Below are 14,110 nucleotides of genomic sequence, written 5' to 3' on the forward strand. Positions count from 1 at the left end.
GGGCCCAGTCCTTAGCAATGGTCACTCAGGATGTCCCAATCCCTGTCAATGGTCACTCAGGAGTTCCCAATCCCTGGAAAAGGTCACTCAGGATGTCCCAATCCATGGCAATGGTCACTCAGCCAATCCCAATTCCTATCAATGGTCACTCAGGAGTTCCCAATCCCTGTCAATGGTCACTCAGGATGTCCCAATCCCTGGCAATGGTCACTCCCCATCCACGTTGCCCAGATTTGGGATTCAGGTGACAAATCCCCTGGGATTGTCTCCATGGCAACGCCTCACAGCCCCATTCCCGCCGGAAGGGACTTTGGGATTATTGTCACTCGAGCTGTTTGGGATTCCCTCAGGAATCAGGGCTGGAAACAGCCTGGGATTTGTGGGAATGGGGAATGGGATGGATTCCAGAGTGGATCCATCCCTCTGGAATATCCACAGGGCTGGGAAGAGCTGGGAATTCCTCTGGGAATGGGGACAGGGGGCAGTTTTCCAGGAATTCCTGCTGTGAATGGGGAAAACCCCACAATTCCTGGGGAAAATCCACCTCGGTATCCGAATTCCTGATATTTGATGAAATTCCCATGTGGAGCTGGGCAGATCCATCCCTGATCCATCCCTGATCCAAATCCATCCTTGGAATTCCCAGGGATCCAGGAATATCCAGGAATTCCAGCCCAGCCGGGAATTCCTTCCCCAATCCCAAGCAATCTCCCCTTTCCCAGGGAATTCCCTCCATTCCCAGCTCTCCCAGCCTGAGATTGGATCCATCCTGGGAAGGAATTTCGGGATCGAGGAGCTTCCCTGGGAATCTCGGCACTCCAGCAAGGATCTCCCTGCCCTTTGCCATCAACTGGCAGCTGGGAACATCCCAAAATTATTTTTCCCATTTTTTCAGGAACATCCCAAAAATATTTTTCCCATTTCCGGGAATATCCCAAAAATACTTTTCCCATTTGCTGCCATAAATTCGGAGTTTTCAACACCCAAAAAAAAGTCACAGGGTGACCTGGGAATGCTGAGCTTTCTCCTGCGAATTTTTGGGGCAATTCCTGGAATTTTTGGGATAATTCCCGGGATTTTAGGGTCCAGAATTCCCAGGACTTCATCTTACCAGCTCCCTCCCATCTCCCTCCCAGTGCCAGCATTTCCTTCAAGCTTTCCCTGAGAATTTTTGGGGTAATTCCCGCAATTTTAAGGCCGAGAATTCCATCCCTGACTTCCATCCAAATCCCTCTGGATGGACTCCCAGTGTCCTCAATCCCAGAATCCCAGAATTGTTTGGGATCCACGGATTTCAATCCCATCCCATTCCAACCCCGCGATCCCAGGGGGATCCCAGTCCCTTCCCGGGGATCCATCCCACTTTTCCCGCAGGAGCGGCTGATGCTCTCCATCCTGCCCAAGCACGTGGCTGATGAGATGCTGAAGGACATGAAGAAGGACCCGAGCCAGAAGGAGCTGCAGCAGTTCAACACCATGTACATGTATCGCCACGAGAACGTCAGGTGGGGCTGCAGGCGTTCCCGAAAAATGGGAAAAATTCCCAAAATTTGCTGTTTTGTCATTCATTCCCTTTCCCCTTCCCTTTCCTATTCTTGTTCATTCCCATCCCGATTCTCATCCTCTTTCCACTCCTGTTCCCATTCTTGTTTCCATTCCTGTTCCCATTCCTGTTCCCGTTCTCGTTTCCATTCCCACTCCCATTCTCATTCCCATTCCCCTTCCCATCCCAGTTCTCACCCCCTTTCCATTCTCATTCCTGTTTCCATTCCCATTCTAATTCCCATTCCTATTCCTGTTCCCACTCCTGTTCTTGTTCCCCTTCCCATTCTGATTCCCATTCTGATTCCCATTCTGATTCCCTGGGCTTTTCCCATTCATTCCCATTCCCATTCACCTTCCCCTTCTCTTTCTCCTTCCCTTCTTATTCCCATTCCTTCCCATTCCCAATTCCCATTTCTGTTCTCATTTATTTCCATTCCCTATCCCAATCCTATCCCAATTCTCATCCCCATTCCTGTTCCCATCCCCATTCCTATTCCCATTCCCATTCCTGTTCCCATTCATTTCCATTTCCATTTCCATTTCCATTTCCATTCCCATTCCCCTTCCTAATCCCATTTTCATTCCCCTTCCCCGACCCTTTCCCTTTCCTATTCCCGTTCACTCCCATTCCCATTCCAAGTCTCATCCCCTTTTCCATTCCCATTCCTATTTCCCAATTCCCGTTCCTATTCCCACTCCTATTCCTGTTCCCATTCATTCCCATTCCCATCCCAGTTCTCATCCCCTTCCCGTTCCCTTTCCTACTCCCATTTCCATTCCCATTCCCCTTCCCCTACTTCATCCCTTTCCTATTCCATTCCCATTTCCATTCCCTTTCCCTTTCCTATTCCCATTCATTCCCATTCCCCTTCCCACCCCAGTTCTCATCCCCTTTTCCATTCCCATTCTCATTCCCAATTCCCATTCATGTTCCCATTCATTTCCATTTCCATTCCCTTTCCTATTCCCTTTCTCCTTCCCATTCCCCTTCCCTTTCTAATTCCTATTCATTCCAATTCCCCTTCCCATCCCAATTCTCATCCCATTCCCATTCCTGTTTTTTGTTCCCATTCCCAATTCCTATTCCTGTTCCCATTCCCATTCCCCTTCCCATCCCAATTCTAATCCCCGTTCCCATTCCCATTCCCGTTCCCATTCCCATTCCTGTTCCCATTCATTCCCATTCCCCTTCCCTTTCCTATTCCCATTCATTTACATTCCCATTCCCCTTCCTATTCCCATCCCAGTTCTCATCCCCTTTCCTATTCCCATTCCCATTCCCATTCCCCTTCCCTTTACTATTCCCATTCATTCCCATTCCCAATTCCCATTCCTGTTTCCATTCCCATTCCCCTTCCCATCCCAATTCTCATCCCCTTTCCATTCCTGTTCCCATTCCCAATTCCCACTCCTATTCTGATTCCCATTCCCATTCCCATTCCTGTTCCCATTCATTCCCATTTCCATTCTCATCCCTGTTCCCATTCCCATTCCTCTTCCCTCGGCTCTTTCCGTTCATTCCCCTTCCCTTTCCCCTTCCCCTTCCCATACTTATTCCCATTCATTCCCATTCCCATCCAATTCTCATCCCATTCCTATTCCTGTTTTCATTCTTTTCCATTCCCATTCCTATTCCCATCCCAATTCCCCTTCCCAGTTCCCATTCCCATCCCAATTCCCATTCCCATTCCCATCCAATTCTCATCCCATTCCCATTCCTGTTCCCATTCTTTTCCATTCCCATTCCCATTCCCATCCCAATTCTCATTCCCAGTTCCCATTCCCATCCCAAATCCCATTCCCATTCATTCCCATTCCTTTCCCATCCCGATTCTCATCCCATTCCCATTCCCATCCCCATTCCCATTCCCGCTCCCAGCCCAGAAAAACCAGGATTTATTTACATCCAAGCCAATGTCAAACCTCCATGACCACAACTCTGCGGAGCATTTTCACCATATCCATGTTTTTTTTGGGAAAAGCTGGAATGGGATTGATCGGTGGGCTGTCGTTCCCGCAGCATCCTGTTCGCGGACATCGTGGGATTCACACAGCTCTCCTCGTCCTGCAGCGCCCAGGAGCTCGTCAAGCTCCTCAACGAGCTCTTCGCCCGCTTCGACAAGCTGGCGGCCGTGAGTGCTTCCCAGAGAGAATTCCCAGAAATTCCCAGAATTCCCAAAAATTCCCAGAATTCCCAAAAGTTCCCGGGGTGGGGGTGAGGAGGGTGAAGGGTGTGGGGTGCTGGAGGTGCTCTGCCTCGATTTCTGAGAAAGGAGTTGTGAGGAATGGGAAATGTGAGGATTTGGCATTCCCGGGATGCAGGAATGGGAATAATGGGAATAATGGGAATAATGGGAATGGGAATGGGGATGGGAATGGGAATAATGGGAATGGGAATGAACGGGAATAGGAAAGGGAAGGGGAAGGGGAAAGAGAATGGGAAAGGGGATGGAAAGGGGATGAGAACTGGGATGGGAATGGGAATAATGGGAATAATGGGAATAATGGGAATAATGGGAATGGGAATAATGGGAATGGGAATGGGGATGGCGATGGAAAGGGGATAAGAACTGGGATTGGAATGGGAAGGGGAATGGGGATGAATGGGAATAGTAAAGGGAAGGGGAAAGAGAATGGGAATGGGAATGGGAATGGGAATGGGATTGGGATGAATTGGAATAGGAAAAGGAATGGGAATGGGATCGGGATTGGGATGAGCACCATCGTTCCCAGAAACACCACCAGCTGCGGATCAAGATCCTGGGCGATTGCTACTACTGCATCTGCGGGCTGCCGGAATTCCGGGAGGATCACGCCGCCTGCTCCATCCGCATGGGGCTGGCCATGGTGGAGGCCATCTCGTGAGGAGTGGGAACGGGGTGGGATGGGATGGGATGGGGATGGGGATGGGATGGGATGGGAATGGGATGGGATGGGATGGGATGGGATGGGATGGGGATGGGATGGGATGGGAATGGGAATGGGAATGGAGATAGGAATTGGGAATGGGAAGGAGAATGGAAAGGGATGGGAATGGGAATGGGAACAGGAATGGGAATTGGATATTGGAAGGAGAATGGAAAGGAATAGGAACGGGAAGGGGAAAGGGAAGGGGAATGGGTATGGGAATGGAAATGGAAATTAATGGGAATAGGAATGGGGACTGAATGGGACTTGGGAATGAGAAGGAGAATGGAAAGGAATGGGAATGGGAAGGGGAAGGTGTATGAGAATGGAAATTATTGGGAACAGGAATAGGAATGGGAATTGGGAATGGGAACTGGAATGGGAGTGGGAATGGGATTAGGAATAGGAACCAGAATGGGAATGGGAACAGGAATGGAAATGAAGGGGAAAGGGAATGGAAATGGGAGCAGGAATAGGAATGGGAAGGGGAACAGGAATTGGAATTGGAATAGGAATTGGGAATGGAAAGGGAATGAGGATTGGGATGGGAATGGGAATGGAAATAGGAATGAATGGGAATAGGAAAGATAAGGGGAAGGGGAATGGAAATGGTAATCGGAATGGAAAGGAATGGGAATGGGAATGGGAACGGCAATTATGATGGGAATAAGGAATGATAAATGACGATGGGCTCTGAATGAATCAAACCACAGAGGGCAATTGTTGACCATGGAGGCTGGGCTGCGTCGAGGCGAGATATTCCGTGTTGCCCTCAGATATTCCCTGTTCCCATTCTGTGTTCCCATTCCCTGTTCCCATCCTGTGTTCCATCCCATGTCCCACCCCATGTTCTGTGTTCCCATCCGGTGTTCCCATCCCATGTTCCCATTCTGCATTCCCATTCCCTGCTCCCATTTCCTGTTCCCATCCGGTGTCCCCATCCCATGTCCCCATTCTGCGTTCCATCCCATGTCCCATCCCATGTTCCCATCCCATGTTTCCATCCCGTGTTCCCATCCCATGTTCCCATCCCGTGTTCCATGTTCCCACCCCATGTCCCATCCCGTGTTCCCATTCCATGTTCCCATCCCATGTTCCCATCCCATGTTCCCATCCCATGTTCCCATTCTGTGTTCCCATCCCGTGTTCCGTTTTCCCATTCCGTGTTCCCATTCCCATGTTCCCATCCCGTGTTTCCATTCCATGTTCCATCCCATGTTCCATGTTCCCATCCCATGTTCCCATCCTGTGTTCCCATTCCCTGTTCCCATCCCATGTTCCCATCCCATGTTCCCATCCCGTGTCCGCTCCATGTCCGGCCAGGTCGGTCCGTGAGCGCACGCGCACGGCGGTGGACATGCGTGTCGGGGTGCACAGCGGGGCAGTGCTGGGCGGCGTGCTGGGCCAGAAGCGCTGGCAGTACGACGTCTGGTCCACCGACGTCACCGTGGCCAACAAGATGGAGGCCGGCGGCATTCCCGGGTGAGCTTTCCCGGGATGGGGTGGCATTTCTGGGACAGAGCGGAATTCCCAGGATGGGGTGGCATTCCCGGGATCGGATGTCCCTGGGATCAGGTGACATTCCTGCGTGAGCTGGTGGCATTCCTGGGTGAACATCCCTGGGATCACGTGGCATTCCCAGTTCCCCAGTCTCCATTCCCGTCTCCCATTCCCACTTTCCTGGTTCCCATTCCCATTCCCGGTTTCCCAGTTCCCATTCCCAGTTTCCTGGTTCCCATTCCCAGTTCCCATTCCCAGTTTCCCAGTTCCCATTCCCAGTTTCCCAGTTGCCATTCCCGGTGACATTCCTTGATGCCATTCCCGGTTTCCCGGTTGCCATTCCAGCTTTCCTGGTTCCCATTCCCAGTTCCCATTCCTGGTTTCCTGGTGCCATTCCCACTGTCCCCCCAGGCACCATTCCCAGTTCCCAATTCCTGGTTCCCATTCCCGGTGCCATTCCTGGTGCCATTCCTGGTGCCATTCCCTGTTCCTGGTTGCCATTCCTGGTTTCCCATTCCCATTTCCCAGTTGCCATTCCCATTTCCCATTCCCATTCCCAGTGACATTCCCACTTTCCCTGTTCCCATTCCTGTTTCCCATTCCCACTCTTTCCTGGGTTCCATTCTGGTTGCCATTCCATTTCCCGGTTCCCATTCCCATTTCCCATTCCCATTCCCGCTTTCCCAGTTCTCATTCCCAGTTCCCATTCCCATTTCCTGTTTCCCATTCCTGGATGGTGTTCCCAGGATTGGGAATGTTTCCCATTTCCAGTCCGGTTCCCGTTCCTGCTTTCTTGAGTGCCATTCCTGGTGCCATTTCCTGTTTCCCAGTCCCCATTCCTGCTTTCCCAGTTCCCATTCCCAGTTCCCCGTTTCCCATTCCCGGTGACATTCCCAGTTTCCCTGTTGCCATTCCCAGTTTCCCATTCCCATTCTCGTTTCCCTTTCCCATTCCCGTTTCCCATTCCCATTCTCAGTTCCCATTCCCATTCTCGTTTCCCATTCTCATTTCCCATTCCCGTTTCCCATTCCCGTTCCCGTTCCCGTTCCCGTTTCCCATTCTCAGTTCCCATTCCCATTTCCCATTCCCGTTTCCCATTCCCATTCCTGATTCCCATTTCCCATTCCCGTTTCCCATTCCCATTCCTGATTCCCATTCCTGATTCCCATTCCCATTCCCATTCCCATTTCCCATTCCCATTCCCTTTTTCTATTCCCATTCCCATTCCCATTCCCGTTTCCCATTCCCTTTTCCTATTCCCATTCCTGTTTCCATTTCCCATTCCCGTTTCCCATTCCCATCCCCGTTTCCCATTCCCATCCCCATTCCCATTCCCATTCCCATTCCCATTCCATTTCCCATTCCCATCCCCATTCCCACTTCCCATTCCCATTTCCCATTCCCGCTGTCCCGGTGTCATCCCGGTGTCACTCCCGCTGTCCCCAGGCGGGTTCACATCTCGCAGAGCACGCTGGACTGCCTGAAGGGAGAGTTCGAGGTGGAGCCGGGCGAGGGTGGCACTCGCTGTGACTTCCTGCGCGACCGCGGCATCAACACCTACCTGGTGCGCGGCCCGGGGGACAGCCGCCGGGGACACCTCAACGGCCTGGTGAGGGACACCTTTGGGGACACTGACTGGGGACACTGGGGACAATGGGGACGCTGAGGGGAATGGGGACACCGAGGGGAATGGGGACACCTACCTGGTGCATGGCCCGGGGGACAGCCGCAGGGGACACCTCAACGGCCTGGTGAGGGACACCTTTGGGGACAATGGGGGGACATGGGGACACTGGGGACAATGGGGACACCTACCTGGTGCGCGGCCCGGGGGACAGCCGCCGGGGACACCTCAACGGCCTGGTGAGGGACACCTTTGGGGACAATGGGGGGACATGGGGACACTGGGGACATGGGGACATCAAGGGCAATGGGGGGAATGGGGACACTGGGGACAATGGGGACACCTACCTGGTGCGCGGCCCGGGGGACAGCCGCAGGGGACACCTCAACAGCCTGGTGAGGGACACCTTTGGGGACAATGGGGGGACATGGGGACACTGGGGACAGTGGGGACATCAAGGGCAATGGGGGGACATGGGGACACTGGGGACAATGGGGACACCTACCTGGTGCGCGGCCCGGGGGACAGCCGCAGGGGATACCTCAATGGCCTGGTGAGGGACGTGGGGACATCAGGGGGATATGGGGACACTGGGGACAGTGGGGGGAATGGGGACGCTGAGGGAAATGGGGACAATGGGGACACCTACCTGGTGCATGGCCCAGGTGACAGCTGCAGAGGACACCTCAATGGCCTGGTGAGGGATGTGGGGACATCGGGGGGACATGGGGACATCAGGGGACATGGGGATGTCAGGGGGAATGGGGAGAATGAGGGGAATGGGGACATGGGGACACCATGGGGAATGGGGACACCTACCTGGTGCGCAGCCCGGGGGACAGCCGCAGGGGACACCTCAGCGGCCTGGTGAGGGACGTGGGGACATCGGGGGGACATCGGGGGGACATGGGGACAACGGGGGTAATGGGGACACCTACCTGTTGCACAGCCTGGGGGACAGCCGCCGGGGACACATCAATGGCCTGGTGAGGGACACCTTTGGGGACACTGAGGGAAATGGGGACAATGGGGACACCTACCTGGTGTGCAGCCTTGGGGACAGCTGGAGGGGACACCTCAACCGACTGGTGAGGGACTTGGGGACACTGACTAGGGACACTGACTGGGGACACCAGGGGGCAATGGGGACGCTGAGGGGAATGGGGACACTGGGGACAATGGGGACACCTACCTGGTGCGCGGCCCGGGGGACAGCCGTAGGGGACACCTCAGCGGCCTGGTGAGGGACACCTTTGGGGACAATGGGGGGACATGGGAACACTGGGGACACTGGGGGCAATGAGGGGAATGGTGACACCTACCTGGTGCACAGCCTGGGGGACAGCCGGAAGGGACACCTCAACAGCCTGGTGAGGGACGTGGGGACATCGGGGGGACACTGACTGGGGACACTGGGGGGAATGGTGACACCTACCTGGTGCATGGCCCGGGGAGCAGCCAGCGGGGACACTTCAACGGACTGGTGAAGGACATGGGGACAATGGGGACACTGGGGATGATACGGAAAATGGGGACATTGGGGGAAATGGGAGCACGGCCACCGGGACGTGGGGACATTGAGGGTGTGGTGAATGCCACTGGTGGCACTGGTGGCACTGGGGACATCAGGGTGCAGGGACACCCATGATGACCAAATCCCACCACTGTCACTGGTCACGTCCCAAGGTGTGGTGTGTGACACTGGTGGCACTGGGGACATGGCGACACTGGGGACACTGGTGGCCCTGGGGAGGTGGGGACACTGGGGACACCCAGAGTGACCATTTCCCACCACAGCCACTGTCACTGACCACGTCCCATGGTGTGGTGAGTGACACTGGTGGCACTGGTGGTCCTGGGGACATGGGGACACTGGTGACCCTGGTGACACAGTGACACCACCATGCCGTGTCCCCTCAGAAGCTGTCCCTGACCTCGTCCCACGCCGTGTCCCCTCCTGTCACCCCCGCGGAGCTCAACGGCAGCCTCGGCCTGACCCCCGATGACCCCGATGACCCCGAGGCCACCAGGAGGAACTCCCTGGAGCTCGGTGACGATGACGACGATGGCGAGGTGTGACCTGTCCCCAAATTCCCCTCCCTGACCCTGTGGTGACCCCCGGGAATTGGTGACGGTGACACCGCGGTGACCCCTGGGAATGGATGACGGTGACACTGTGGTGACCCCTGGGAATTGGTGACTGTGTCCACAATGGGGACACTGGGGGGACACTGGGGGGACACTGGGGACACCTACCTGGTGCGTGGCCCTGGGACACATGAGCGGCCTGGTGAGGGACATGGGGACACTGACTGGGGACACTGGGGTCAGTGTGGGGACACTGGGGTCACCTGAGGGGAATGGGGATTCTGGGGACATTGGAGAGAATGGGGACACTGGGGGTAATGGGGACACGGGGAAGAGTGGGGACACTGGGGACACCTGAGGGGAATGGGGACACTGGGGACACGTGAGGGGAATGGGGATTCTGGGGACATTGGAGAGAATGGGGACACTGGGGGTAATGGGGCCACTAGGAACAGTGGGGACACTGGGGACACCTGAGGGGAATGGGGACCCTGGGGACAGTGGGGACACTGGGGACGCTTGGGGACAATGGGTGCACTGGGGGGAATGGCGCACTGGGGACACTGGGGACACTGGGGAATGGGGACAATGGAGGGAATGGGGACACTGGGGACACTGAGGGGCAGTGCGGACACTGGGGACATGAGGACACTGACTGGGTTCACGTGGGGACAATGGGGGCACTGGGGGTAATGGGGCACTGGCAACACTGGGGACACCTGAGGACACCGGGGTCACCTAGGGACATTGGGGATGCTGGGGACATTGGGACACTGGGGACCCTGTGGTCACCTGGTGACAATGGTGACACTGGTGACACTGGTGACCCCGCAGTGACCCCTGTCATCCCGTCACTCCAGGCGGAGAACCCGTCGTTCCCCAACCTGCAGCAGCTCAGGGACCTGGCGGCAATGGGGACATTGGGGACACTGGTGACACTGGTGGCACTGGTGACACTGGTGACCCCGCGGTGACCCCTGTCACTGTCCCTCCAGGCGGAGAACCCGTCGTTCCCGAACCCGCGGCGGCGGCTGCGGCTCAGGGACCTGGCGGAGCGCGTGGCTGGAGCCGCGCAGGACGAGCAGCAGCTCAACCAGCTGCTCAACGAGGCGCTGCTGGAGAGAGAGAACATCCGAGCGTGAGTCATTCCCAGAATTCCCAGAATTCCCAGAGGTGTTATTCCCAGAATTCCTGGCGTGATTCCTGAAATTCCCGGTGGTGTGATTCTTGAAATTCCCGGTGGCATGATTCCCAGATTTCCTGGTGGTGTGATTCCTGGAATTCCCAACGTGATTCCCACCAGGAATGATTCCCAGAATTCCCAGAATTTCCAGTGTGATTCTTGGGATTCCTGGTGGCGTGATTCTTGGAATTCCCGGTGTGATTCCTGAAATTCCCGGTGGCATGATTCCCAAAATTCCCAGTGGTGTTATTCCCAGAATTCCCGATGGCGTGATTCCTGGGATTCCTGATGTTATTCCCGGTGTGATTCCCATTATTCCTGGTGTAATTCCCGTGATTTCTGTTGTGATTCCTGGTGTGATTCCCATTGTGATTCCTGGCGTGATCCCTGCTGTGTGATTCCCATTGTGATTCCCAGTGTGATTCCCATTGTTATTCCTGGCATGATTTCTGTTATTCCCGGTGTGATTGGTGTTATTCCTGGTGTTATTCCCGTTGTGATTCCCTGTGTTATTCCTGGTGTGATTCCCAGTGCTATTCCTGGTGTTATCCCCATTATTACCATTGTGATTCCTGGTGTGATTCCTGTTATTTCCGTTGTGATTCCTGTTGTTATTTCTGTTGTGATTCCCTTTGCGATTCCCTGTATTATTCCTGGTGTGATTCCCGTTGTTATCCCTGGTGTGATTCCCGTTGTTATCCCCGGTGTTATTCCTGTTATTCCTGGTGTTATTCCCGTTATTCCCGGTGTGATTGGTGTTATTCCTGGTGTTATTCCTGGTGTTATTCCCAGTGTGATTCCCATTGTGATTCCCGGCATGATTCCTGGTGTGATTCCTGGTGCAATTCCCGGCATCATTACCGTTGTTATTCCTGGTGTCATTCCCATTGTTATTCCCGTTGTTATTGCCGGTGTGATTCCTGGTATTCCCAGTGTTATCCCTGGCGTTATTCCCGTTATTCCCGGCGTGATTCCCGATATTCCCAGTGTGATTGGTGTTATTCCCGGTGTTATTCCCGTTGTGATTCCTGGTGTGATTCCCGGTGTTATTCCCATTGCAATTCCTGTTGTTATTCCCTTTTTTCCCGGCGTTATCCCCAGTGTGATTCCTGGTGTTATTCCCGTTATTCCCGGTGTGATTCCCAGTACAATTCCCGTTATTCCCGGTGTTATTCCCGGAGTGATTCCCATTATTCCCAGTGGTGTGATTCCCGGTGTTATTGCCAGTGTGATTCCTGTTATTCCTGGTGTGATTCCTGTTATTCCCGGTGTGATTCCCAGTGTGATTCCCGGTGTGATTCCTGTTTTTCCTGGTGTTATTCCCGGCGTTATTCCCAGCATTATTCCTGATGTTATTCCTGGTGTGATTCCCATTATTCCCGGTGTAATTCCCGTTATTCCTGTTGTGATTCTTCTTGTTATTCCCAGTGTGATTCCTGGCGTGATTCCCGTTGTGATTCTCGGTGTTATTCCCATTGCAATTCCCGTTGTGATTCCCATTATTCCTGGCGTTATCCCCAGTGTGATTCCCAGTGTCATTCCTGTTATTCCCGGTGTGATTCTCAGTGTGATTCCCTGTGTGATTCCTGTTATTCCTGGTGTTGTTCCCGGCATTATTCCTGGCGTTATTCCTGATGTGATTCCTGGTGTGATTCCTGGTGTGATTGCCAGTATGATTCCTGTTATTCCCGGCATTATTCCTGGCGTCATTCCTGATGTTATTCCCAGTGTGATTCCCATTATTCCCCGCATAATTCCTGTGACTCCTGTTGTGATTCCCAGCTTGATTCCCGTTGTTATTCCCGGTGTGATTCCCCGTGTGATTGGTGTTATTCCCGGTGTTATTCCCAGTGTTATTCCTGGTGTTATTCCCCGAATTCCTGGTGTTTTTCCCATTATTCCCAGTGTGATTCTCAGTATTCCCGGAATGATTCCCATTATTCCCAGTGGTGTGATTCCTGGTGTTATTTCCAGTGTGATTCCTGGTGCGATTCCTATTATTCCCGGTGTGATTCCTGTTATTCCCGGTGTGATTCCTGGTGTGATTGCCAGTGTGATTCCTGTTATTCCTGGTGTTATTCCTGGCGTTATTCCTGATGTTATTCCCGGTGTGATTCCCGTCATTCCCAGCGTAATTCCCGTGATTCCTGTTGTGATTCCCGGCATGATTCCCGTCGTTATTCCCGGTGTGATTCCCATTGTAATCCCTGGTGTGATTCCTGGTGTCATTCCCGTTGTGATTCCCGTTATTCCCAGTGTGATTCCCATTGTGATTCCCGGTGTGATTCCCATTATTCCCGGTGTTATTCCCGGTGTTATTCCTGCTGTGATTCCCGGTGTTATTCCTGTTATTCCCATTGCGATTCCCGCTGCGATTCCCGTCATTCCCAGTGTTATCCCCAGCGTTATTCCCGTTATTCCTGATGTTATTCCCCGCGTGATTCCAGGTGTGATTCCTGCTGTGATTCCCATTGTTATTCCCATTATTCCCGGTGTGATTCCCAGTGTGATTCCCATTATTCCCGCTGTGATTCCCATTGTGATTCCCACTGTGATTCCCGCTGTGATTCCCGTTATTCCCGCTGTGATTCCCGCTGTGATTCCCAATGTGATTACCGGAATTCCTGGTGGTGTTATTCCTGGGATTCCTGGTGTGATTCCCAACGTGATTCCCAGAGGTGTTATTCCCGGAATTCCTGGTGGCGTTATTTGTGGGATTACCGGTGGCGTGAATCCCGGGATTCCAGGAGGTGTTATTCCCGTTATTCCCGGTGTGATTCCCGGTGTGATTCCCATTATTCCCGGTGTGATTCCCACTGTGATTCCCGTTGTTATTCCCGTTATTCCTGCAGGCTGAAGGGTCAGAGCACCTTCCGGCTCTCCATGCGCTTCACCAGCCCCGAGATGGAGATTCGCTACTCCGTGGAGAAGGAGAAGCAGAGCGGCGCTGCTCTGGGCTGCTCCTGCGTCGTGCTGCTCTGCACCGCCCTGGTGGAGGCGCTGCTCGACCCCTGGTGGGGACATGGGGACATCTGGGGACATCTGGGGGGACTGGGGACACTGGGGACACTGGGGACACTGGTGGAGAAGGAGAAGCAGAGCGGCGCTGCTCTGGGCTGCTCCTGCGTGGTGCTGCTCTGAACCGCCCTGGTGGAGGCGCTGCTCGACCCCTGGTGGGGACCTGGGGACACCTGGGGACACTGGGAGATTGGGGACACTGGGGACACCTGGGGACATGGGGACACAGGGGGACTGGGGACACC

General features: G+C 54.0%; 1 protein-coding gene across 3 annotated transcripts in view; it reads left to right on the forward strand.

Annotated features, from left to right (window-relative positions):
• LOC146440509 (adenylate cyclase type 3-like) overlaps nucleotides 1–14,110 on the forward strand; it is a 34,610-nt gene that overhangs the window by 8,439 nt on the left and 12,061 nt on the right. For 2 of the 3 annotated variants that reach the window (XM_085057202.1, XM_085057203.1), the window contains exons 3-10: nucleotides 1,375–1,505; nucleotides 3,566–3,677; nucleotides 4,279–4,406; nucleotides 5,776–5,934; nucleotides 7,399–7,561; nucleotides 9,497–9,649; nucleotides 10,660–10,802; nucleotides 13,700–13,861. In XM_085057202.1, the coding sequence (XP_084913328.1) occupies nucleotides 1,375–1,505; nucleotides 3,566–3,677; nucleotides 4,279–4,406; nucleotides 5,776–5,934; nucleotides 7,399–7,561; nucleotides 9,497–9,649; nucleotides 10,660–10,802; nucleotides 13,700–13,861 (1,151 nt within the window). The remainder of the gene's footprint in view (nucleotides 1–1,374; nucleotides 1,506–3,565; nucleotides 3,678–4,278; nucleotides 4,407–5,775; nucleotides 5,935–7,398; nucleotides 7,562–9,496; nucleotides 9,650–10,659; nucleotides 10,803–13,699; nucleotides 13,862–14,110) is intronic. The other variant, XM_085057204.1, reaches the window with a different exon arrangement.

Source organism: Lichenostomus cassidix, chromosome 3 (assembly GCF_008360975.1).
Source record: "Lichenostomus cassidix isolate B80296 chromosome 3, HeHo_3.0, whole genome shotgun sequence".
Lineage (NCBI taxonomy): Eukaryota > Metazoa > Chordata > Aves > Passeriformes > Meliphagidae > Lichenostomus > Lichenostomus cassidix.